Genomic DNA, 24,264 nt, shown 5'->3' with positions numbered 1-24,264 from the left:
CTATGAAAACGAATAGGATTTACATTATCGAATTAGCCTAGAAAATTACGATTAACGATGCGACATTGATATAAACGCAAATGCTGTATGGAAGAGTACAAAGCTCAGTTTAATTAACAATAGCACGACTGGTCCATAGGAGGACAATCGGAACTCGCACAGTGGACTCTGTGGAGTGTGCAAAAGCGTGCAATCATAAAGGCAACGACCAATACGGGCGTGTAACACGGGGAGAAATGCAGTTGTCGTTCAACGCCAGGGCGAAAAGCAACAATATGTCTAAGTGCCAACAGCCAAACGCTATCGTAAACATCGATCTGCCAACGTCCAGCGGTTCCCCTCCTGATATCAATTTTCCACCAACGAGTCGCTGTCGTAGACAAATGTCGAATTTAAGAAACCTACCAAAACGAACAGCCTCCATATGGGTCGCATTTATGCAAAAGTTACATATATACTTGAAGACGCTTTGCAGAGTATGTAAAGAAATTAATCAAACCAATACTGTTCGTATTAAAAATTATTGATCGATAATAATCAGGTAAATACGAAGGTTTAGAAATGTGACTATTGAAGAAAGAAGATGAAATTGATTCGTCTTCCCTTCATTAACGTTAGGAATACCAGGATTTCTCTTTTCTCGTGTTTGTCTTATAGATGCCTACACTTGCATAAAGACACTTGCTAAAGAAATTATACAGAGACGATAAGCGACGATAGCGACGTCACTTGAAAGGTAAAGTAGACATCGAAGGAGGGAAGACAAGAATTGATAATGTAATCAGCCTCATTTTTTGGCGCAGTTATTTCAACGAATTCAGCGGCGAGTACCACGTGGGAATACGCCTCACGTTCATGGATATTAAAGGCGGCATAAATATGAAAGTAAGAAACGAGGGCCAGCCTCAATTGCGTTTCTACGAACGATGAAAAGGGGGAAAAAATTTGAGTGGTCGCCGGAACGAATGCAACAACATAACGGAGCGAGCCCTTAGGCAACCAGGACTTGAACTTTCACCATGCTCCCACTAATTGAACGCTCTACCGGTAGCGAATTGCAAACAAAGAAACGTTTAAATTAAGACTAACAGGCAAAAGCTTTTACAACGACCATTGATATGGCATGTTAATCGAATAATGTTGTCAAATAGAAACGCTCGTATCATTTGTAATTCAAATATTAAAGGAGATTTTCGTTTACTATGAAAGTATTAAACAAAAAGCTTTGGCTCTACAGACACAAGACGGTGCTGATAACTTTTCTGTACTTTTTACTTTAGAGATCAATGATTGATCAATGTGGCTCGTGAATGATACATGTATCAATAAGCCAAACTAACTTACGTAAGATACAAATTTGTACGAATTTCCACGCATAAGTACACACGCTGACACACAAATATAGACGTGTATTTTGTAGAAAAAAATGCAACGTAAAACTATAATTAATCGTGCAGTAGAGTAAATAAATTATAAAGCGTAATGGTCGATTACGGCGTCGCAAAATTCGCAGAAAATTCAGAAATTCAAATTTTGAAACTCGAGCGAAATCTTAATATCGTGATTCACGAAAACAACTGAAAAATCTTTGTATACTATCAGTGCAAACGGTTGGTGACAGAAGTGTACCTATTTGAAGAGGGTTTATTACTCGTCTCGATTCAATTCCACGGACAATAGAGAACCACGCGTCGCAATGAAAGGCGTCCAATCCAGAAAACAATTGGTGTTGGTACAAGGAAACGAAGTGATGTTTTATTTGGGAGTGAGCGAGGAAAACTGGCGAGATTGAAGGTACAGCACGGCAGCGTTAGATTGGAAGGTAGCACAGAGCTAGCAATATGTGGCGATTGTCCTCATCTTTCATCGCGCGAGGAATGGTGGACCTCCAGAGTGAGAGAGGTCAAAGGCGAGGCGCGAAATGGAAAGCTCTCCTTGAAAGCTGTCGCCGGAAAATAGATACAGGTCGCTTATATACGACCCAGTTCCTCTTCCGTTTTCATCCCCCTTTTCTTTTTGATCCTTTGCCCGTTCTCTCTCTCTCTCTCTCTCTCTCTCTCTCTCTCTCTCTTTCTCGTTATTTCGTCCTCTTTTCCTCTCTTTGGTCGTAGACCACGTTTCACGAATCACCGGTTGACCATCCGCCCCGATATGGGTCTTTCAAACTCCTATTTACTCTCTCAGTTTTTTCCTCTCTGAATGTTGCCTGGAATCACGCGAAACTGCATCGCGAAATAAAAACGTATCGACCAGTCTCCAAAGAATTGTTTCCCCTCGGGAGTTCCTTCTTCATAGCTCGTTCCAATTTCATTACTTATACATTACCTCGGGCTTATATCAAATAAACGCGACCACCTAACTTCCTAACGAAATTTGCAAGCTTATCTTCTGCAAGTATTGGAAACTCTTTAAGCACACAATACGATGTTATTAACAAGTTGCTCGTCGACAAGCACCACCGCTTGCAGGATCCTCCATCGAAAATTCTATTCTATCGTGGCCCTGTTTCTTCTTCTTCTTTTTTTGCTAGCTCGATCGATTCAGCACCGATGATTACGATGCTCACGCACAATGAAACACAGGCGAGGACGGTTCCTATTTCTCCTGTATTTTTTCTCATTTCTTTGGCTGTAAAATCTAAATGGACTTTGGTCACGGGCTATTCGATAATCCACGAGATTTATCGTATTAATGCATCGCTGATTTCTAAGTAGAAGCAACGAAGATCTCTGGCACCGTTAATAAATTATATCAAACAAAGCCGCGAAACGGAAGAGGAGCAGCTAAATCAAAAACGCTCGAGGAACCGCTCAAAGGCTCAAACTCAGCCGATGGCAGCGAGCCATCGAAATGAAAATTATTACGGCACGAACGAACTTCCGCCTCCTCCGAGATAAATATTAGTCGGAAAACGTGGCTACAATTTCCTCCAGCGGATTATTCGTCTTCGTGTATGATTTATACAAAGTAATCGTGGCAATTAAAATTTGTCATTCCGATTGAATTTATATCGAGACCCGCCATCGTTACCTAATCAAATTATTACAAGTACAGCATTCGTCGTAATATTCGGTAAATAAAAGAAATGCTTAGATTCCATTTCTTAGAATTCCGTTTCTAGTCGTATTCGTAAAAATATCATAAGTATCCACGATCTATCGATCGCGTTAAACACCGTACTCGATTCCGCTATAAACTTCGCCGCTGTTACCTAATCAAATTTTCTCTTTGGTTGAACAGGTGCAATGAGCTAATGGCGTAACCGGGAACACGAGGCCCCGAAACCTTGGCCTCGAGTAGCCCGCCGTGACCACCACACCGATCCAGACGATCGCATCGGCGCTCACTAACGTGCCGCCCAAAACACGTCCAAGTACGTGCACGCGAGTGACGTGGTCGTCGTTCGAAACGACGACATGTCGTTCTTGCTTAGTCGAGGCGGCCGAAAGGGGCCCATCATCTGCTTCGTCGGCCTTCTTCTGGTCTTCGCTCTTTATCAGCTAGGCATCATCTGCGGCTCCATGAAGTACGTGCCCACAGCGATGATGGTCGCCAAAGAGGTAAGTCTGTTCGCATGTTATATCCGCTAATTAGGTCATCGTTACAACGAATACGTGTTGTATCGAACTGTTGTTCTCGTCATAGCCTACAAAATAGATGAAAACTTGACGAATCGGATCGTTGGAATTGAATTATTTTAAAGGGAACCCCTCGAACAAACAGCATTCGAAAACTTTTCTGGAAATTTCTCCACCACGCATGAAGTTATTATCGTATTGACGATTTACGAGCGTGCCTCGACTACGGAGCCAGTAATTACGAATTAGTTTTATCCCAGTTTTCGCGAAATTGTCGTGCAAACAGTGGGTACGTGCCGCAGTCGGAGCCAGAACAATCGTCGGTGCCTGAACGCCTAGACAAACGCGTGTTTCCGCCAACTTTGTCTCCCCGTATGTGTTGCTACGATGAACGAAATGCCAGAATTACATGTTTTATCGAACAGTAAGGATCAACTGACCATGGTGTGAAGAAATTTTATGTGGGAAACTCGGTGGAAAACGAGATGGGATTTAATGATATTTGTATACTTCACAGTTGGATGCGAGAGATGAAAGGGCTGTTTATCTATGAGCACGAAATATTACGGGTTCTCGTAAACCAGTTTTTCCCATTTTCTCCGTGCAGAGTTACGTTATTAAATAATAAACGACTCTAGTCGGAAATGAAAATAGTTTTGCAATTTAAAGGTTTGATTAAAAGTCCTCGTACGTGGTGTGTAACGTTTTAAATTTATGTACGATTGATTTAACTTTAAATATAGCTTACGATGAATTCCATATATTTCCACTGCTGATGTTTTACGAGATCTTTAAGTTAGACTGAAACTCGATCATAAATTTGAAATGATCTTCGGGCGGCCTTAATGTCATTGACGCGATCTCCACGATCATCTCGTTACCTTCGAATGAATTTAAGGGTCAATAACGCAACCTACGAGACCTTCGAATTCACTTCTACCATCTCACCTTCCATTCTCGTCATTATGTTCGCATCGTCTTATATCATCGTATTCCCCAATCCAGTATATACAAATCTGCCGTGTTGAATCTAATTTGAATAAAAAATACTCACGCTACGAGTATAATCCTGCGAAATTTTCGATGATTTAATAACAATAGATCAGTCTCGTCGCGCAAAGGGAAAACGGTCGTGATCCAATAGAAATTATTGCGTAGCTAATAGTCTAAAGAAACGAACTTCCAGTACGACCGCTGAGGCATGAAGTGGGTCGTAGGTCGTTTTACAGTGTTTCTACGAGTTCCCCGAGAAGATTTTCAATGGAGATCCGGGTTGGAATTAGGCGAGACGCAATTATAGCATCGTCAGTCGGATTTTATCGTGCGAATTAACCGCGTCCCAGTTGTTCCTTTCCTTATACCCGGTCGTTGTCTAGGCCCGTCTTCAACGCTGCAGAAATTAAATTTCCTCCAACTTTTTGTTTTACCACCCGAAAATTCCTCTCTAATTCAACAAGAATGCAATGCTCGTACATAAAATTCTTTATATCCGCCTGGCAGAAACTTTATTCGTTTTGCGATTCTTCCATCTCCCCCCACTGAGAAACCGCTTTAACTCGTCGATGTTTTACCAAGCGATTCCTTCCATTCAACGTGCGTAATTCAACGTTCGAGTAAGACAGTAAAGGCTCGCGCGATTTTCACGCCATTTTCTCACAAGAGGACCGTGTTTACCTCGTCGCACGGATGTCCGGTAAAATCAAGGAACTTTTAATCGAATTTTCAACGGTGGCGCATTATGAAAGCAATTAATTAACAGGGGCAAGGGTCAGGATGATGAGATGGGAGAGAAAATCGATCGAACGACGAACAACGATGGAACAACGAACGCTCCTGGCCTCTATAGGCTTCATAGAATTCGAAAGAAAAACAGAAGACATACACACGGTGCATTCTAATACGTGATTCTTGCGAAATTCCAGGTCAGTTGCCACTGCTTTGACAACCGTAGCACGCGTCTCTATGCATAGATTACGAGGGAAGTCGGAACGCAACGGGCGCTATGAACTCATATTGTGGGTTCCGAGAGGACAGAAATTTCCTTGGAACTTCGTTTATGCCGTGGAAAGTTTGAAATTGGATTTTTGTTCGTCGAAATTAGTCGCGACGAGAAATACGTCAACCGACGTTACTTCGCGCCGTCATTCTCCATTTTCGTCGAAGTAAAAAAGGCGAAAAAGAAACCGAGAACTAGCAAGAAAATTGCGGCTTAGCCTCCGATGTGGGTTTATCCGACTAATTACTCTGTCATAATCGCGAACTTCTGCCTTTTAACCGATCTTTCGCTGAGCAGAATGAATCGATTAATCGAGTCCTATTATCGGCGTGAAAGTTTTCCCTCTCCAATAATCGATGAGACACGTCTCGAAGACGCGTTTGACTTAATAAACGATTAGCATAAGCTGCCCTCTTCGTGGGGAAATTTTTTACGCCTTGATTTACATGTAGTCAGTGGCTCGTGAAAGTATTTGGACATTTAGCATAAAAATCTTTCGTGTGTATATCGTGTGCGTTATATAAAACATTTTGAAATTCTATCGGCACTGTTACGGGACACAACTGTCGCGGTTATATTAACCAAATTTGAAATCAGCCTGGAAATTTATATCATAATGGTTACAAAAATATATTTAATAAGAAATTTACACGAATAGCCATCTTAAATATACTGCGAACGTTAAAGATGGTGGACCTGCTGAATATCGAGGCTTCTTAGTAGATGGTATTTCTAATAATTCATCCTTTCTCGACAGGTGAATAAAAAAATCATTATTTCAAAATCTACCTCTCGAGAGATATCAAAGAGTTGTTGAAATTAAATTATAAGATAATATTTCCATTTTGCTGGTTTCGTTCTTCCTACGGGTCCTTTACTTATTAAATTTTCTCTGCAAGAGAAAAGAACGCACCATCAGAGAAAATAATAGAGGACGAAGCAAAGAAGAGGAATAGAACGAAGCAAGAAATTATCCTTTGGGTTGCGCAGAGAGGAGCGGAAGTAAATCAAATTTTGAAAACGTGCGATAACCAACGATAACGCAGCGATAAGAGGAAACTTTCTAAAGCTCAGACACTCGATCCGCTGGTTGTACGACACAGATGCGAAAAATCGCTTGACGACGAGAACAGCGCAGAATGTTCGCCGATTGATCGTACTCGCTAATTGTTTCGTTAGCAAACGAAAGAATGAACGAAAATAAAACCGAAGCGGCGAAACTTTTTCTCGTCGAGACTGTTGTATCGAGAAACAAAGAGATTCCCGTTAAAGGATGCACTGTCATATTAAATCCTGTAGATAATGTATCAGAAGCACGAACTTTAAAGGGAACTCGACAGCGTGTGCTTGATCCGACCGGCAAACAGCTTGGTCTAGTGAAAATGGCAAAGGAAATGTTGCGTCTTTCTAACGACCAGATGCACTTTCCTTACCAGGGCTTTATTACTTTCACATTTCTCCTTCAAATAAAAAAAAATCGACGTTCCATTATCTTACCGAGGGAAATATGTGTCCTTTTCTAATATTTTCATGAAAATAAAATAGCTGCTACCCCTTGAAATAATTAAGAGAATCTTATCATAAACAATTCTATCGTATCGATCAAGTGAATTTCAATACATCAATGAATAAATATATTGAAACAGTAATTCCATTTCTAACTTGCTATTTGAAAGCTCAAGGGAAGAACGAGTAATATCTACCTATAAAAGAGCGTTCCACTAGCAACGAAAATATTATCATTGATTTTACTAACGTCAAAGAAGATCCTCGAACTGATAGTTTCGAGCAATTTAATTAAATCGTCCACCGACATGTGTACAGCACGACCGCATTTCCGGCACAGATCATATAGAAACGGGGCTATTCGTGTTAAAAAAAAAAAAAAAGAGAAAAACGTTAGAACGCTTCTGCTGATTCGTGTATCCAGCGTTAAACGTGTCGCTCGTGGAAGAAAAGGGGGTGGAAGGCGTGTCCCCGTGAAGAGACGAAATCGCGGTTGTTCGCCTCGAAACTTTCCGCCAACGCGTTCGACCTTTCTACCTTTTTGCGAGAGTTTTCAGAGCACGCGCGTCGCGACGTCGACCAACCAGAGAGGATGGGAAAGACAAAAGAGAACGAGAGACGCAAGAAGATGCAACATGCGTGAATACGTGCACGCTCGAAGCAGCGAGCATAGTTGTATTCGTAGGTTCCTGGCGGGAAACGCGCGCCGACGGAAGAGAAACGAATTTCTGTCAGACTCACCACCCTCCGCGCAACATAAATCGCGTCGGTTGAGCTTCACGCGTACTTTTCCTCCGTGTGCTTCGATGCTAAAAGCAAAAGAGAATAGGAAGGCCGGCTGACGGCAGGCCGAACAGCGAAGCCACCACTGTTACCCGAGAAATGCTAATTGCGAAATGTAGTTTTTTCTTTCTTCTCATTTCTATTTTTTTTTTTTTTTGCTTCTCCGTTTTTCCCGTTGTTCTTTTTCTTTCTTCTCTCCCTTTTTTTGTTTTCAACGTCGACCTCTGACAACGATGTCTGGCGCGCGAGAAAAAAATCGTAACGCGAGCCAGCCTAACAACACCCCTTTGTTCAAAACAAGAGCTTATTTTACAGGGGTAGATGAGGGATCGCGATGGAATCATTCATCTATCTTAACCTTCTGCGATCCACCACGGCAACGTTCCTTCCCTGTTCTGTTCAGCCTTCGTGATCTTCTTTTATTTATATCTATTTCTCGTATCCTTTTATTATTTAGAATAGGAACATCATCCAGGTGTCTGCTTTTTCTTTATTACCAAATCCAAATCTAACCAAAACGAAACCTAAATCGACATTACATTTACTCACAACGCGATTACACGCAGAGTGTTAAAAATATAATTCGAAAACTAAGTGGCGGCTATACGTATACGGAAAAATTACTCGGTACGTTGATCTTGACAGTTTATTTCAGGCTCATTAAAATCGGTCGAGGTGTCTCCTATTGTAAATAAGTGTTACTTCTTTTTTTCTCGTTTTTCATTTAATACTCGGTACTATTGCACAGCTTGTATGCATATTATCATTTATTGTTTTTCTCGGCCGTTTGGACAGATTTATTTACGCGATCGTAACCAATGTTACAACGCGATCGCAGCTGTGATACACGCGAGTTGCGGGTCGTAACATCAATTGTTCCAACGATTGTTCATTTGCATGCCGGTGTAATTTTAATCGCGCAGCTAATTAAACCGACGATCGCTAAATTTTGCCGCGCGTTGCACGTCAGCCCCGACATCCAGCCGTATTTTCAAAAGTACAAAAGTCGCTAGACGCTCGAACGACCGTGTGCAAAGTGTATTTTTCATCGCCTCGAAAACCATCGACGCTACCCTTTGAATTTCAAAATGCGGACACCGCTTTCACCTCTGAAAGATACGACCGTGTTTCCAATTAACCCGCAATTAATTATTTTTATCGCGGAGTGCCGCGATCGATACAATAATTAAGCCAATATAACTACCAATTAGAACGTTAATTGCTAGTTTTTATTAGAACCTGGTTGCCGCCTAAAGCATAAATTCTACGGGCAGCGTTTCAGACGCCAGTTTATTCGACCTTTTCAAATAAAAGCACGGGAAGATACAGAATGCCGGGCAAGAAACGACGTAAGTTATTTGTTGTAGCGCACGAAGGCGAAAAAAATATACATTGAAATTCGTATTCTTTGCGAGATCTAGTTGGAGCACCTAAAGTACACGCGCACCGAGAAGTTTCAAGCATGTCAAAAGAAATAATGACTCGTTTAAGTAAACCATTCTTAATTAATTGAATTAATTATTTACATTAATTAAATCGTTCTTAAAAATAATGTACGAAAAAGTTTGTCTAATCCAAAACGCCAAGTATCTCTAGCTACGCCTTTAATTAGTATTAAATTCGGTTAATTTTGAAAAGAAGAGTCACGTGTAGATAATGCGTGATAAAATTATACCTAGTAATTTAATTTCAATTTGTACGCCACATAAATGAAGAGTAACGGACATAACATTTATTAATAATCATGCAAAATAGATGGACGATTCGATCAAACGATAAAGTTCTTCGTATAATGTTCGCTTAATCGAGTCCGAGCTAGTTGGAATATTATCCTATTTCGCATTGATTGCGGCTAATTAAATCCTATAAAATGTGCTGTTAATTTTACCGTTCGTCAAAAGAGGCTATCGTGAAATTTATCGCGAGTCATTAACGTGGTCGCTTTACCGAGAACGAAATTTACCTTGTGAAAACATTTTGATAAACTATCGATCTGCGTCTCTCCGATCGCGAAATTTAGGTGCAACGCAAACATAAACAGCGTAGAAATTGCCGCTAAACATAGATCGAAGTCACTCTCTCCCTTAGATATAGCACAATGTATGATGTAATTTTTAAGTTTGTAATATCCACAGGTCTAAGTAAAGAAAGATACTCGAAGATAAGAAAATAAACGAGAAAAGATCGAACTTGAGAAAAGTACAAACTTCGTAATAGCAGGCGAGTCGTTTGAACTTTTTCCACGATCGAATCGTCATCGTTTCGGAAAAGAGGTGACGATTCCTCCGTACAAAATTTAAAGCGTATCGATCCTAGTTCGAGGCTTACGAAGTATCATCTTCGTAAAGTTCGTTCGTTAGGCGATATTGTAGGACAAGGGAGAAACTCCTTCGTTGCCGAGGTTTAATCAGACTCGCATAATTTTAGAAGAAATCGTTCGACAAACTGCATACATGCACATGGCTAGCAGAAACTTCTCGATCATTCACCGAGCAACTACTATCGTCTTCGCTAACCAACACCAAACCAAACAAGAAATTATCGTCTATCTTTATCGCTGTTATACGGGAATCTATGTTTTATCAACGCTTTCTAAAAATATGAAACCGAATTTTCCTGCATGAACGAGTAAACTTTTTCTGCGCAAAGTTACTGGACCTTAAATATCGGATTTTACGTGTTCTGCTCTTAAAATAACCATCTCTGCTTTAATCCTCTGTTTTAATTATATTCCCGTTGTAAAATAAGGAGAAAAACAGTTCTGGCCGTGTATTTCGATGGACGTAAAAATTGAAATAATTAATTCACGATCCTCGCTGATGAATCGGTTATTAAATATAAATATTAACGACGGGTATATTTTTCAGAAATACGTGGTGGGCCCGTTCGATCACAAGAGATACGCGTACGATCGCTACATGCCGCTAATTTTTATCGGTGGCGTGCCACGATCTGGCACTACCTTGGTACGCGCCATGCTCGATGCACATCCCGATGTCAGGTGAGTTCCATACACCGGACAAATCGCCAATTATCGGCGGATACGACCGACGTTGAGTGTTCTTGGTCAACATTATCGTCAAAAATCAATCCATCGTTCGAGTATTTTATACACGGATAATTTTTCATCGACAGGTGCGGACAGGAGACACGGGTGATACCAAGAATCTTGCAGATGAGGATGCACTGGCTGAAATCTGAAAGGGAAAATCTGCGTCTTTCGGAAGCGGGCATTTCGAAAGAAGTGAGTATTTTTAGTAGCTTAGATCATTTTATGCAAGCGATTCGTCTATACGGTTGATCAAAATAGAGTCTTTTGAACGACTCGTTCGATATTAAAATCAAATAAAAAGAGAAAAATTGATAATACGAAGTGATTGGAGCGACGTATTGAATTTTAAAATTATTCTTCGGTAAAATATGAAAAGTTTGACATGTTCTTCTCCTGTGATTTTCGTGTCTAATTAACGATATTAATGAGAAAATAATCGATTGTTTAGGTAATGGACAGTGCTATAGCAGCATTCTGCCTGGAGATAATAGCACGACACGCGGAGCCGGCACCGCGGTTATGCAACAAGGATCCCCTCACTCTGAAGATGGGCTCGTACATTCTCGATCTCTTCCCAAATGCCAAGTTTATCTTCATGATCCGCGACGGTCGTGCCACCGTGCATTCCATTATCTCGAGAAAGGTATGGCCCGATCGAAGGCTTCGACCTCCGCCCTGTCGGCCATTTCGGCTGATGTATGCAAATTTATCCCACTTCATTCGCGAATATTAAAATGAGACGTACTCGTCGGTACAAGCGAGAGCGAAAAAAGAGGACGAACAGGAATTTACGTATTTCTTTTATGCAAAACAGAATGAATCGAAACGAGATGTAATGGCAGCATGTAAAATCATGCAAATCCAAAAGCAACTCGTCGTAATCTTGTAATCGAGTGGATCGTTGATTTTATGCGCAGTTGATCGAATATTACCTTATCGTTTCGAACGAGACGAAGGACGTATATCCCTTTTCGAATAACTATACAGATCGATGGTTGTTCTACGTAACTATAACTATATAGAGAACGATTTGTCTTTCAGGTGACTATAACAGGATTCGATCTGTCCTCGTATCGACAGTCGTTGATCAAATGGAACCACGCGATATCTATAATGTACGGCCAATGTAAAGAAATTGGCTCGGACAAGTGTTTGATGGTTCCGTACGAACAACTGGTGCTACATCCGCGTGAATGGATGAAGAAGATTCTCAAATTTTTGGACGTTCCTTGGAACGAGTCTGTGATGCATCACGAGGAATTCATTAACAAGCCAGGCGGCGTGCCATTGAGCAAGTAAGCATATACGTATGTACTTAATTGGTTCGATGAAAAATTAGGGTTTAATAAGAGACGAGACCTCTGTTGAAATGATAAATGCAAGACACGAAAATGAAGAAGCGGTCGGGGACTAAAATCTATCGTATTTTTGGAATGTAGAGTGGAAAGGTCGTCGGACCAGATCATAAAGCCGGTCAATCTGGAGGCACTGACCAAGTGGGTAGGCCACATTCCGGATGATGTGGTCAGAGAGATGCCTGACATCGCGCCGATGCTTTCTGTGCTCGGCTATGATCCTTATGCTAATCCGCCGGTGTACGGAGCACCGGACAGGCTGGTTAGCGAAAACACCAGACGGTATGTAACCAGATAATCGGGCAACTTTTAATTATATCATTTCCATCGGTAAATTCTTGACCAGACATCGTTTTCTTTTCAGGGTGCTAGCAAACGGTGAAGTATGGGCAGCCAGGGCACGCCAGTTCTCTCTAGAGAAGCTGATTGAGCTGAGCAAAGAGGACGAGGCTACCAACGCCCCAAACGCGTGACCTCGGACACATCTTTCCCTAGGCACGCGAATCTCGAACCCGTACAATTTCTGTAACGTCTAACGACGGTCTTGGGAGAGCCAGTAACGAATAATACTACCGGAAAAACGCCAGATGAGTGCGGTCTTTTTCATGCGAAGTTGTTTCTCTAGATCAGAGCCACGCTCGGACGTCTTGTCAAGAGAATATATTCGAGGACAGTGAATTGTAACCTGGCGAACGAAAGGGACGCAAGGATCCGTCTAGTTTAAGGTTCACTCTCGATTATATGTACATGTTCAATCTCGGCCCATAAACACGGAGTTATAGATTGCTGTGCAATTTTTCGCATACGCGAACGTGATTATTCTCTCTGTACAATATATGTTAACCGGTAGATATTCATCTTCGATTCGTACCGAACGCGTAACGATCTCGTTACTTTCCGTGATTCAGTACTATTCTTTTTCGACGAATTAGATGAATTTTCTGCGATACATGATTGCACAGTGCGGAATACAAGCGTACTGAATCAAGCAAAGTGCAAACGGGAGAAGAAAATGCCATGCTAGAGTTTCTAATTGTTTCGGTATTGTTTGTTCTTTTTTATTATCATGAATGATATAAATCTCGCCGAGTATGTGCTATGTTGAAACTGTTTCTGTACGATTTCGTCTGATGGCCAGTGACAAGAACCTATGTATGCTATGGAGCTTCTATGTAAAAAGTGTACAAGGTGAACGTGCTGAATGTCCTGGAAAGGAAGCGAAAGTATTGTATCGATGCGAACAGGAAAATCTCTGTACAATATTTTGTATTGTGATAGAAATGATTTCTATGACGTTCTACATACAAACAAAATACGCGTTTTCGTATGTAATACTTATTTCTTAATGAGACATGAACTTTGATCGATCACGAGATAAAGGAAACTTTTGTGTTCCCTTCCTTCTCTGCTTTTTGTTAACCTTTTCTCTACATTCATACATTAACGAAAATCCGAGCTGGTAAACTGGCGAGAACTTTATCTTTCTATCGTATTCATTGTATTATGTATATTAGCGTGATCGTGATTCGATTAATTGCAAGAAAATTATATTTATATGCTAACGAAACGTGAAAAAGTGTACCGAATTAACAATTGCAAAGAAAAAGGGTGTCGAAGAAGCTATTCCCTGAATTTATGATTTCGTTATTGACTGTCAATAATGATGCGCAGCGAATGTTGCTGCAAGAGCTACTACGATTGTAAGAGGACCGAATAATGTTCTTGATTGTTGTATCAACAGGCACTTGATACAAATGCAACAACTTCGATGTGGCATTATGTCATTCGTGTCAACCGTGTTACTGTCTATCGAATTATACAATTAAATTATTTTAATATTACAAAACCTGCAGCTATTCCTTTCCCTCCTTCGAGCACGAAATTTCAATGGAAGAAAGTAAGTATGAATGTTACATACCAAACTGAGAAACTCGAATAATTTTGATTTTACAAACTTGGAGCTAGATTGTACACATAAAACATGCTAAAAAGAAAATAACAAAACAAAAACAATTTGTCACATGATCGTTGACGCAGCTGAAAGGGGACACAAATTTTGAAATTTTAAAATCAATGATGCCAACTCTAATAAACTTAAAATAAATTACACTGTTAACTGATGGAACATAAAATTACATTTTTGCAATAGATATTTATTTTATTCCATATTTAATCGGAATAACACATACTGTTTAGTAATTCATACAATATTTTAGTAGTTCATTTTATTTTGTATTATAACTTTGTTCAGACTGTAATGAGAACGAACATTGTACTTGTTTAAAACCGCTACAAAAGAGTTGTGAACTAATCTCATAAATATATTAATGTACTATATTTAATTTAAAAAAGACATACGACATACTATTTAATTGTTGACATTCGTCTACATAAATTAAATTCTTTTTAAAATTTTAACCATAATTATAGAAATACTAATATTGACTTGAGTAGTAAAATTGGGCGCGAGATCTTCCACATAAGTAACTGTGGTATTAATATCTTACCATTTAAAAATTTTAACAAAAAATTTAAATAGAAATTTAAATGAAATATTAAATATTGTTTTATTGGGCGTAAAATAACACGTCTCTTCAAAATTAGCGATCCTTCTAAAATCTATTTGTGAAAGCAATCTAACCTATCATCACGACTATTAAAAACTGGTAATACCTAAACCTTAACATAATTTGTGCAGTATAATTTTTTAATAAATAAATAATGAAGCTTTCGAGTCGTTTTAGTTATAAAATGTGTAATGTGTATACATAAGTCTCTGACATATAAACATTTTATTTTTTCATTGAATATCTATTTGTCAAATAAAAATCGTATCAGATTCAAAGAGACAGTGAAAGACAGTATTTAAAAATGACGAGTCAAGGGAGCCAAATTGTAAATATAAATGTCTATTTTATTGTATCAAATGAATATAATTCTGAAGATGATTGTGGTGAAGATATGTGTCATGCATACAATGTTAGTAAATTCATTTTTACATAAATAATAACTTTTAAGCAACAGTAAAAACAATGTAATGAATTGATCTTTTAGAAATGTTGTGAAAATGATTTACACCCAATATGGATCAGTGAAAAAGATTGTAATAAAATGAAACCTAACAAAACTGATGTCTTTGTAATGGAAAAATTCGAAGGAGATACATTTAATAAATTAAGAACATTTAAATGTTCGTAAGTAGGAGCTTAATTACTGATATAATTAGTAATAGTTTAATGATACTTTGATTTTTTTTTTAATAGTAGATAATGTTATTTTACTTCTACAGCATAATTGGACCAAAATGTTTATTAGTTTGTTTTAACAATGGAGAACCAATTCCAGAAGGGACAAGCCCAGTGTATACAACAACAATGAGAGGTCTATGTGTATGTGCTTCTGGTTTATCTTCAGAAGAAAAGGTATACCCATTAACTGTTTCTACGCACAACAAAGAGGAAATTATCAAAAAATCTTATTATTACAGGAACATGTACAAAAATTAGTAGAATATATGGGAGGAATTTTTACAAAACAGTTACGTAGTCGTGTAACACATCTTGTAACATCATCTGTCATGTCTGCTAAATATGAGGTAAGTAAATTTATATCGGTAAAATTATATAGATATTCTTATCATAATGTTTATTTCTTTTTAATAGACAGCAATAGATATGAAAATACCAATAGTTACAAAAGAATGGATTGAAGCAATCTGGGAAATGAATTTAAAGGATTTTGTTACACCACATGACAAAATGTTTGATAAATATAAAGCTTCTGTGTTTCTTAACTTAGTTGTAACATCAACAAATCTTCCAAAACGTCAGAAGGAAGAAATTAAACGTTTAATTAACACTAATGGAGGAGTAAGATATATAACTTTTTAAATTTTTATTTTCTTTTTTACCTAACTATTGTCTTATATTATTATTCTCTTTCTAGATATTTATGGGTCCTTTGGATGGCGCAAAAGTGAAAGTTGTACTTGCACCTGAAAATAGTCCAATAAGTGAGAAGCTTAAATATGCAAAAAAAGCAAATATTGCTTGTTTAACACCAAATTGGGTATATGAAAGTATAAACATTGGCTATGCTTTGCCTTTTAAAGACTATCTAATTAAGACACTAAAAGCATGTTCCACTCCAGAAAAGTTCAACGGTAAAAATATTTCTTTAATGTTATAAATCTATAGATTAGTAACTGATATTACAATTTTTTTAATGCACAGTATGTGAAAGTTTTAATTGTTCTACGATAAGTTCCATAACATGTGACACACAGCAAGGCAATTATATAGATGAAACCTCAGTAACAACAATGAGCAATGTTTCTACCCTCGATACTTTATATAACAACGTTTCTACTGGTTAGTATTATAAAATGCACGAAAGTGTCTTATAACAAGGATAAATTGTATTCTAAATTTATTTAAATTTCTCAGTTTCTACAACTACTACAGTCTTGGATAGACTTACATTTAGTGAAGCTAAAGCGGCTGGTCCGTTTCTAGATGGTTGCAATGTGCGTAAATTACATAAAAAATTTGTCATGTTCTATAATATTGTCCCATGATATTTCTCTAATCAATTCTTGTTTTTCTCTTTAGATTTACCTAGCTGGATTCGCTTCTAATCAACGGGATAAACTTAACAAAATATTAAACGTAGGTAGTGCAACACGACTTGATGATATATCTGACGCTCTAACACACGTTATCGTCGGGGACGAAAACAGAGCAGCTAGTGAACTAAAACTACTGAAATCGAAAAGATTATGGTATAATGTTAATTTAATGTCTATAAATATCTATTTAGAATTCTGTAATTTAATACCATGGATATTTGATATAGTCCATACATATTGACACTGGAATGGTTGGAAGAAAGTGTCAAATTAAAACGGCCCGCGCCAGAAGAAAATTTTTTATGTGGACAAAAAAATACTGTAGTTCAAAAAGTTACAGAACCAGCATCACCATTAAGTAAGAAGGTAAATACATAAAAAATATAGTATATAAGTATTTGACGTGTGCATGTATTTTTGCAGAATTTACAAATGCTACAAAAACCGAAGAAAGTTTCTATACCGTCTTTTGACATAGACCGAAAATTGGCGATGTTAGAAAAAGAGAAAGAATCATCCGATCTACTTCAACATTATCTTCAAGATACAGCTGGTAATATCTGTAAATAATTGGTTATATTGTTATAAAGGAAATGAATATATATCTTATTTATTATCAGATGCAACAAATGATAAAACAATGCAAGAATTTTTAAAGCCCGATACACTTGTTTCGGGAGAAGATAATGTTAAAACCTTGGTAGATGATCATGAAAGTAAAAAAAAATGCTTAAAAGAATCTATAACACTCGCAGCAGATGATACTGCAGTACCGATTAATCAAACATCTACTATGAATGATAGACTATTTGAAGGTAATGCACTAGTAGAATATGTATAGCAATGAGCTAAAATAATGCTAAAGTATACATATAGGTTTGACATTTGTCGTAACTGGCTTCAACGAGGAAGATAATTTTGTAATTGAAACTATAATGGCAATGAATGGAAAAGTAGTTTCAAGTACGTTCGCTGGTATTCCAGATTATGGTGTAGTACCAAAATGTGGCGCACCTTTAAAACATACAGTGAATGAAATCGTTACCGATTTGTTTATTGTAAGTTTAAGCTTTTTATTTCGATTTTTATATTTTGATATATCTTTTAATATTAATATTTTTTTGTAGGAAGATTGTGTAAATCAGGAACAAATAGTTGAAATTATGTATTATCATAAACCTCTATCTATAAAAAAGCATTCTACCCCATTATCAGACTGTGTTATTACAATGAGCACATATGTTGGAGTAGAACGAACGTATCTTATAACATTAGCTGCGGAATTGGGTGCCATGTATTATTCTTATCATACACCTTAAAGATAACTAAACTGAATCAAGTATTAAAGCATTGTTAATTTTAGGTGTCAAGATATTTTCGTTCGTAAAACTAATCTTGAAAAAAATATATGTAGAAGCACCCATTTGGTTTGTCCGACACCCGAAGGAAACAAATATAACGCTGCAGTGAAGTGGAAATTACCAGCTGTTACTGCAGAATGGTTAAAAGCCTGTGCAGTTCAATCGAAACGGGTTGACGAAACACCGTTTCTTGTAGGAGAAACCATAGGTACACAAATATTTAACACATCCATATTAAATATGTATACACAAATTTTTTTAATATTAATCCCTCCTCCAAGCTCCTGAAAGACCAACTGAAACTAACGAAACAGACGCAAGTTCACTTAAAGTGAACTCAAATCAAATGGATCTACCAACTGAACCAGCAGCTAGGAACATTATTACTCCAAAACGACATTTATCAAATTTACAAGTATATATATAGTTTTACATATTTCTTTTATTATTAATTTGCGATTTATTAGTAAAAATATATATTATAGAATCAAGATGGCAGTTCCGGCGATAAACCGTTAATAAATAAAAGACTCAGTTTACTTATGAACAAAACTCCTCAATCACAGTTTCATATGTCTACGCCAGAAACAACATCTAGTCAAGTATCCAGACCCAATTCTTCACCAGACACAAGAAAAGATTGGGCAAAATGGGTTGATAATTTTCCAGAGTCAAAAATAGAAGAACCTCCTTTAAAAAAAAGGGCACTTAGTACAGTTAGTATTTGTTTTAAGCTTAATTATGTGCATAATGCATAAATATCTAATAGATATTAACATAGTTGAATTCATAGCCTCTTTCAGAACTTAAAAGACAGTTATGGCAGAAACTAAAAAGTGAGACTTGTGATCCAGAGGTAGCATGCTTTATTTATATATAATATATATATATATATATGTATGTATATTGATATATATATTAATAAATATTATAACATTACAGCGGAATAATGCAGATGAGACATTATCTCGTAACGACGATCAAGCGTCAAAAGAAGCACCGGAAGAAGCAAAAGATGATAGCAGAATAACCGCTACTACTCCCATTAGGAAAAAATTAGAATTCACAGATGAAAATAATGCACTGCCAAATAATGAGATTAATATGTAAGTTAATACATAAATGTGTTTCGCAATTTATGTATAAAATTCTTTATAGACCTTTCATAGGATTTTGTTTTTTATAGGCAAATTGCACAACTGGATCAAGTACTTCAAAGAGCATCAAGTACTCCGGAGAATAGGTATTCTCTTTCCGGAGAGAATGCAGACACATATAGCGCTGAATGTTCCGATCCTATACAAAAATGTACGTACATTTATATCTATTTGTTAATATCTAATTATTTAATATATATTCTTTGTTATAGTTATTGTAAAAGATTCTCAACCTGTCGATGCTATTGTATGGGAAGATCCCAGCCACTCAAAACGGGTAGGTTCTTTTCATAAATCGATTCTATTTTGAATATTTGATATCAATTAACCGTAATTATAAACGTTGCTCTATACTAAGTTTATAACGCATGGAGAACAAAATGAAAGTATCGCACACGAAGGACATACTATAAACAATGATGAAGAAGAATCCTTAGAAGAAGAAATTGAACCAGTAAAAAAGAAACCAAAATTCATGCTATCAGGCATGAAGGTATATTAATTGTTATATCTATGCATTATACATATTCAATACGTATATGCATGCATAATATTTTATATTTATCTCAATAGGATAGAATATCATATGAAAAAGTGATAAGAGATCTCGACGGTGACGTATCATCGGATGCTTGTTTTGATATAAGTGCAACACATTTGCTTTGTATTAGACCATCAAGGAATGAAAAAATGCTTGGAAGTATAGCATCAGGAAAATGGGTTCTACATTGCATGTATTTGCGGGACTCTGAACAAGAAGGGAAATTCCTTGATGTTAGTATTGATTCTCTTGATCGTTATCATATTTTACCTATATTTTATGTTTACGAGTAGTCTTTTACTTCACTCCAATTGCTTATTGGCAGGAAGAAAAATATGAATGGGGGAATCCAAAAAGTAAAGGCATTATACCGGATCCTAATGACAAAATTGAAGAAACAATCGCAGCAGCCGCGTATAGATGGAGGCTTAGATTATTAAAAGAACCGAATAGGCCGTTTCACAATATGGTTGCTTTGTTATTAGCTTCTGGGGACAAATACGATCAGTTTAAAAGATTAATCGAAGCTGGAGGTGGGAAAGTTGTCCAAGCACGGTAAGTTTGTTTTTTTATTAAACTCATATTATTTATATATTATTTGTTACATGTTATATATGTTATATATAATATTACATATTATAGTTTACATGTTATTTGTTCTAGACCACCATACGATACAAGTCCAACTGGAAAGAAGATTACTCATTGTTTCGTGAATCCTAAACAAGCCAGTCAACCGATCGACTGGGCAATGTTGGCCAGTAAAGGTATTCTCTGCTTTATGCCACAATATTTAAGCGATCATCTTACTGCACAAACCCCATTAAATCCACGAGAATGTGTAATTGACGAATTTAAGAAGTATTTAACATTATTACCGAAATAAAACGTTAACAAATAACGCCTCCAAAAGATTTTGTATAATAGTATTTACAAATGTATATCTGTATATAGAAAAAATACATATGTCATATTTTATTAAATAGATTCTTTATTCCTTTATGACGTTCCCTTTTGTTCCTTTTTATGGAAGTATAAGAAGAAGAAGAAGAAAAGATATATTTTTCAATAATGCGATAGATTCCTTATAGTTTTGTAAAATTTAACCTAAAGTCTTCCGTTACTGTCAAGAAAACATTACGAACATCAATGCCATCTTTGTTGCATGTGGGATCTAATGAAATTTCGTAATCTTTAAGTATCGCAATTAAAGCCATACTACTTTGCAATAGACCGAGTCGTACTCCTACAATGAATATGTCATTAAAGTGTAGAAGTTAACAATATTATATTAATTTTACAAGAATATTTTATGTTAAATAATGTTAAATAAATATTTACCGACGCAAACTCTTGGTCCATCGCCAAAAGGCATGTACGTGCATTGTTTGATATTATCTTTATTTTCGTCGTTAAATCTGTCAGGATCAAAATGCTGTGGATTTGAAAAATATCTTGGGTCACGGTGGAGACCCGTTAAAGCCACATAGACGGGTGTACCTTTTTCTATAACTGTCTCAGTTCCTGGAATCTAAAAAATCTATCATTTAGAACGTTATATGACCAATGAAATATTCGACTACAGCGTGTAAGAGATCTTTAACGGTACAAAAAATAAGACTCTTTTTGTCTTATCTTATAAGATAATAGTATGAACTCATATATTATAAAAGAAGAACAAAAGAATAACATCTCTGTTATTCTGGCTATATATAATATTTTTTTCATTTTTGAAACTTATAAAAGACTCGAATAAAATACAAAATTTTGATAACAATCGAATTAAAGGAAAATATGATCTTCATAAAAATTTTTACGAGGAAAATAATCCGTGTTGTTTGCTAAGAATTGCATGTCCTTCGATCTTGTTTGCAATGGTAAGTAAACAGTTATTCGTTTCCTTATTTGTTACATAATAACTAAAACAGTTAGATAATAACTAAACACACGCTCGCAAGAAAAAGATACTCTTCATATTTTAATATTCGAAATATCCGAAGAAAATATTTCGTTGAACAAGTTTATAACGAATCATTATTTTAATTTGTCGATTTACCTTGTAGTCTTTCACACAAATACGGTCAATAAGTGGAGCTGGAGGATAAATTCGTAGAGTTTCCGAAATAACTTGATTCAGATATTTCATACTCTGGAAGGCCTCGTAAGTCATTCCATGTTCCTTCAATTTCTCGTGAATTTCTTCTCGCGTTCGTTTCTGAATCTCCGGATGTTTAGCAAGTTCGTAAAGCGTGAGGCATATAGTTGTTACGCTTGATTCACGACCAGCAACGAAAAAGATTGCTGCTTGACTCACTAATTCATCGCCCTCAAGCTCTAAAGATAAATCATTATTTTTTTAGACAAATTACACGCATAAGAGAGTTAATCAATGGTTAAGATTAAATATCTAGCTCTTACTCAAATCATTTTTATTTTTCAAATCTATTAAAGAATCGATCAAGTCCCCTCGCTTAGCTTTGGTCATATTTCTGGTATCCATAGAATTCCAAAATATTTTACGGAAGTAATTTGTAGACGATCCTAGCATTTGACCGGCAATCCACTTCGAAAATTGTGGAAAGAAGAACATAACGCTAAATTGGATAGCACGAAGAAACGTTATTCGAGTGCCTTCTTGAGCTTTTACGAAAAAGAAAGGAAGAAACGCAATAAATGTGAGATCGTTCCAACTTGCAAGAAAACAATAAAATAAAATAATACACAGCATCGAAAAACATTTGACAAATACCTTTTTCAAAGAATTGTACCGTTTCAGGATCGAACGAATTTACTTTAATTCCAAAAGCGACGGAAGATATAATGTCAGTCGTATATCTCAAGGCAATATCCCTTACGAAAATAGTTTTCGTTTTCGCGTCATGTGAAAATTGCTGTTCTAAGTATTTGATCATTGAACCAGCGGTTTCGCCGATCAAATGAAAAAGTTTCTTCATTTTCCCGCTGCTGAACACCGGCGATATTTTTGTCCTAACAAGAGTACACGTTCGTCAATAAATTCTTTTGCCATGCTTATAAACATTATTTCGATAAACGTTTTAAAAATTAGAAACCTCATTTGTCTCCATTCCGGATTGTGCATCGTGAAGAGATTACTGCTTCCTATTTTATCGCGAATTGATTGAGCCGTGAAATAACGATCCGGGAAATAATCGAAGTCCTTGACTAAAATCTGTTTAATTAATTCCGCATTTCTCAATAACAAGAACGGTTTGTGGAAAATGTAAATTCCAAGAACATCGTCGTTGTCTGAAGCTTCACTGTGTAGATCACCGATCACAATGGACGGAGATTTCTTAAATTGCATCACATCTTTTACGTTACCAAAGAACCAGTGGGCAGGTAGGGTAGGAACACCTCGTCTTTGCCAGTAGGTACGTCTATACTTTACGTATAAAAGCAGGAACGTCACAAGGGTGGCGATCGTAAGAAAAATATTGAGAAAGCAGGAGTTTAGTATTGCCATCTTTTGATGACATTCTTCCAGCTATTTTGAAATGATACTGATGGAGTCTGGTTATCCGCACTTATATAAGATTGGTCATCAGTTGAGTTATCTATAGGTGATACTTGAAATTATTTTATAAAATTGGAGGAATAATGCATAGTTTTCTAATTATATATTGAGCATATATAAATTCTTTTATATATTCTTTCTTGTAAAATGAGATGAAAATATTTATTATAGTAAATAATCATAATAGTAAGAGTTTATTTATTTACTTTAGTATTGAACACTTCATGTTTTCGTTAGAACATAAGCTGTATCAATGACGTTTATAATAAAACAATGACTGTGCATTTTAAATATATGCATTCATCATGCAGTTAGAAGATAAAACGTATTAGCCAGCCAAATTAACATTTTTTTAGGAACAAATTGATATCGAGGATTTTCTCGTAAAAAAGGTTGAAGATGTTTATTATGATATTAAATAATCATAAAAGTAAAAATTTATTTATTTATATCATTATACAATGCTTTATATGTATGACAACATAAGCTCTATCGATGACCTTTAGCAGTGTTTATCGAAGAATGACTATGCATTTTGTATACATTCCATTTATCTGCTATAATCAGTGAACAAGATATGTCACATAACTGGATAATAGTCGGATAATAGTGCAGACCATTCGGAATTAACATTTTTCCAAAAACAAATTAATGGTAGAAATATTTCGTATGATATGACTCGGAACGATATTGAAAACAAAATAAGCGACATTTAATAAGCTCCTCCGGAGCCCCGTGAACAAAATATCAATTGAACGAGAAAAACACGAATT

At 36.6% G+C, this 24,264-nt stretch overlaps 3 protein-coding genes across 7 annotated transcripts in view; 2 read left to right on the top strand and 1 right to left on the bottom strand.

The window, feature by feature from the left end:
- The window catches only part of LOC117205932 (protein-tyrosine sulfotransferase), a 181,396-nt gene extending 167,280 nt beyond the window's left edge, over positions 1-14,116 (top strand). For all 3 annotated transcript variants that reach the window (XM_033444792.1, XM_033444791.1, XM_033444793.1), the window contains 7 exons: positions 3,241-3,560; positions 10,731-10,864; positions 10,999-11,107; positions 11,364-11,558; positions 11,957-12,210; positions 12,355-12,552; positions 12,635-14,116. In XM_033444792.1, the coding sequence (XP_033300683.1) occupies positions 3,417-3,560; positions 10,731-10,864; positions 10,999-11,107; positions 11,364-11,558; positions 11,957-12,210; positions 12,355-12,552; positions 12,635-12,743 (1,143 nt within the window). In that variant the 5' untranslated portion in view covers positions 3,241-3,416 and the 3' untranslated portion in view covers positions 12,744-14,116. The remainder of the gene's footprint in view (positions 1-3,240; positions 3,561-10,730; positions 10,865-10,998; positions 11,108-11,363; positions 11,559-11,956; positions 12,211-12,354; positions 12,553-12,634) is intronic.
- Positions 14,117-15,096: 980 nt separating this feature from the next.
- Positions 15,097-20,939, top strand: LOC117205934 (DNA topoisomerase 2-binding protein 1-like). 3 transcript variants are annotated; one of them, XM_033444798.1, is made up of 25 exons: positions 15,097-15,249; positions 15,325-15,464; positions 15,560-15,692; positions 15,758-15,865; positions 15,933-16,139; positions 16,216-16,432; positions 16,503-16,640; positions 16,716-16,795; positions 16,881-17,050; positions 17,125-17,263; positions 17,321-17,450; positions 17,518-17,712; positions 17,774-17,955; positions 18,025-18,191; positions 18,261-18,466; positions 18,540-18,673; positions 18,744-18,974; positions 19,052-19,114; positions 19,201-19,364; positions 19,445-19,566; positions 19,628-19,692; positions 19,774-19,908; positions 19,989-20,189; positions 20,282-20,511; positions 20,620-20,934. In XM_033444798.1, exons 1-25 carry the CDS (start codon positions 15,142-15,144, stop codon positions 20,840-20,842), a joined length of 3,888 nt encoding a protein of 1,295 aa, XP_033300689.1. In that variant the 5' UTR covers positions 15,097-15,141; the 3' UTR covers positions 20,843-20,934. The 3 variants fall into 3 exon arrangements, with proteins under 3 accessions (XP_033300689.1, XP_033300687.1, XP_033300688.1); XM_033444796.1 differs by having other exon boundaries at positions 15,142-15,249; positions 20,282-20,551; positions 20,590-20,939; XM_033444797.1 differs by lacking the exon at positions 15,097-15,249 and having other exon boundaries at positions 15,325-15,460.
- LOC117205935 (cytochrome P450 6k1-like) lies at positions 20,662-23,465 on the bottom strand. Its single transcript, XM_033444799.1, has 6 exons — positions 23,028-23,465; positions 22,706-22,944; positions 22,375-22,596; positions 22,013-22,290; positions 21,298-21,487; positions 20,662-21,202 (listed from the first exon to the last, which is right to left on the bottom strand). Exons 1-6 carry the CDS (start codon positions 23,438-23,440, stop codon positions 21,042-21,044), a joined length of 1,503 nt encoding a protein of 500 aa, XP_033300690.1. The 5' UTR covers positions 23,441-23,465; the 3' UTR covers positions 20,662-21,041.
- Between the last annotated feature and the right edge of the window lie 799 nt (positions 23,466-24,264).

Source organism: Bombus bifarius, unplaced genomic scaffold (assembly GCF_011952205.1).
Source record: "Bombus bifarius isolate JDL3187 unplaced genomic scaffold, Bbif_JDL3187 scf7180000007996, whole genome shotgun sequence".
In the NCBI taxonomy this organism is placed as follows: Eukaryota; Metazoa; Arthropoda; class Insecta; order Hymenoptera; family Apidae; genus Bombus; species Bombus bifarius.
This window is presented reverse-complemented; position numbering and strand designations above follow the sequence as displayed.

Coding starts and splice junctions, on each gene's coding strand:
- LOC117205935 (XM_033444799.1), bottom strand. CDS start 23,440: ATGGCAATACTAAACTCCTGCTTTCTCAATATTTTTCTTACGATCGCC. Junction 22,945..23,027: donor CCGGAATGGAGACAAATGAG/GTTTCTAATTTT, acceptor TACTCTTGTTAG/GACAAAAATATCGCCGGTGT. Junction 21,488..22,012: donor TTTGTGTGAAAGACTACAAG/GTAAATCGACAA, acceptor TAGATTTTTTAG/ATTCCAGGAACTGAGACAGT.
- LOC117205934 (XM_033444798.1), top strand. CDS start 15,142: ATGACGAGTCAAGGGAGCCAAATTGTAAATATAAATGTCTATTTTATT. Junction 16,641..16,715: donor ATATAACAACGTTTCTACTG/GTTAGTATTATA, acceptor TAAATTTCTCAG/TTTCTACAACTACTACAGTC. Junction 17,713..17,773: donor GAATGATAGACTATTTGAAG/GTAATGCACTAG, acceptor GTATACATATAG/GTTTGACATTTGTCGTAACT.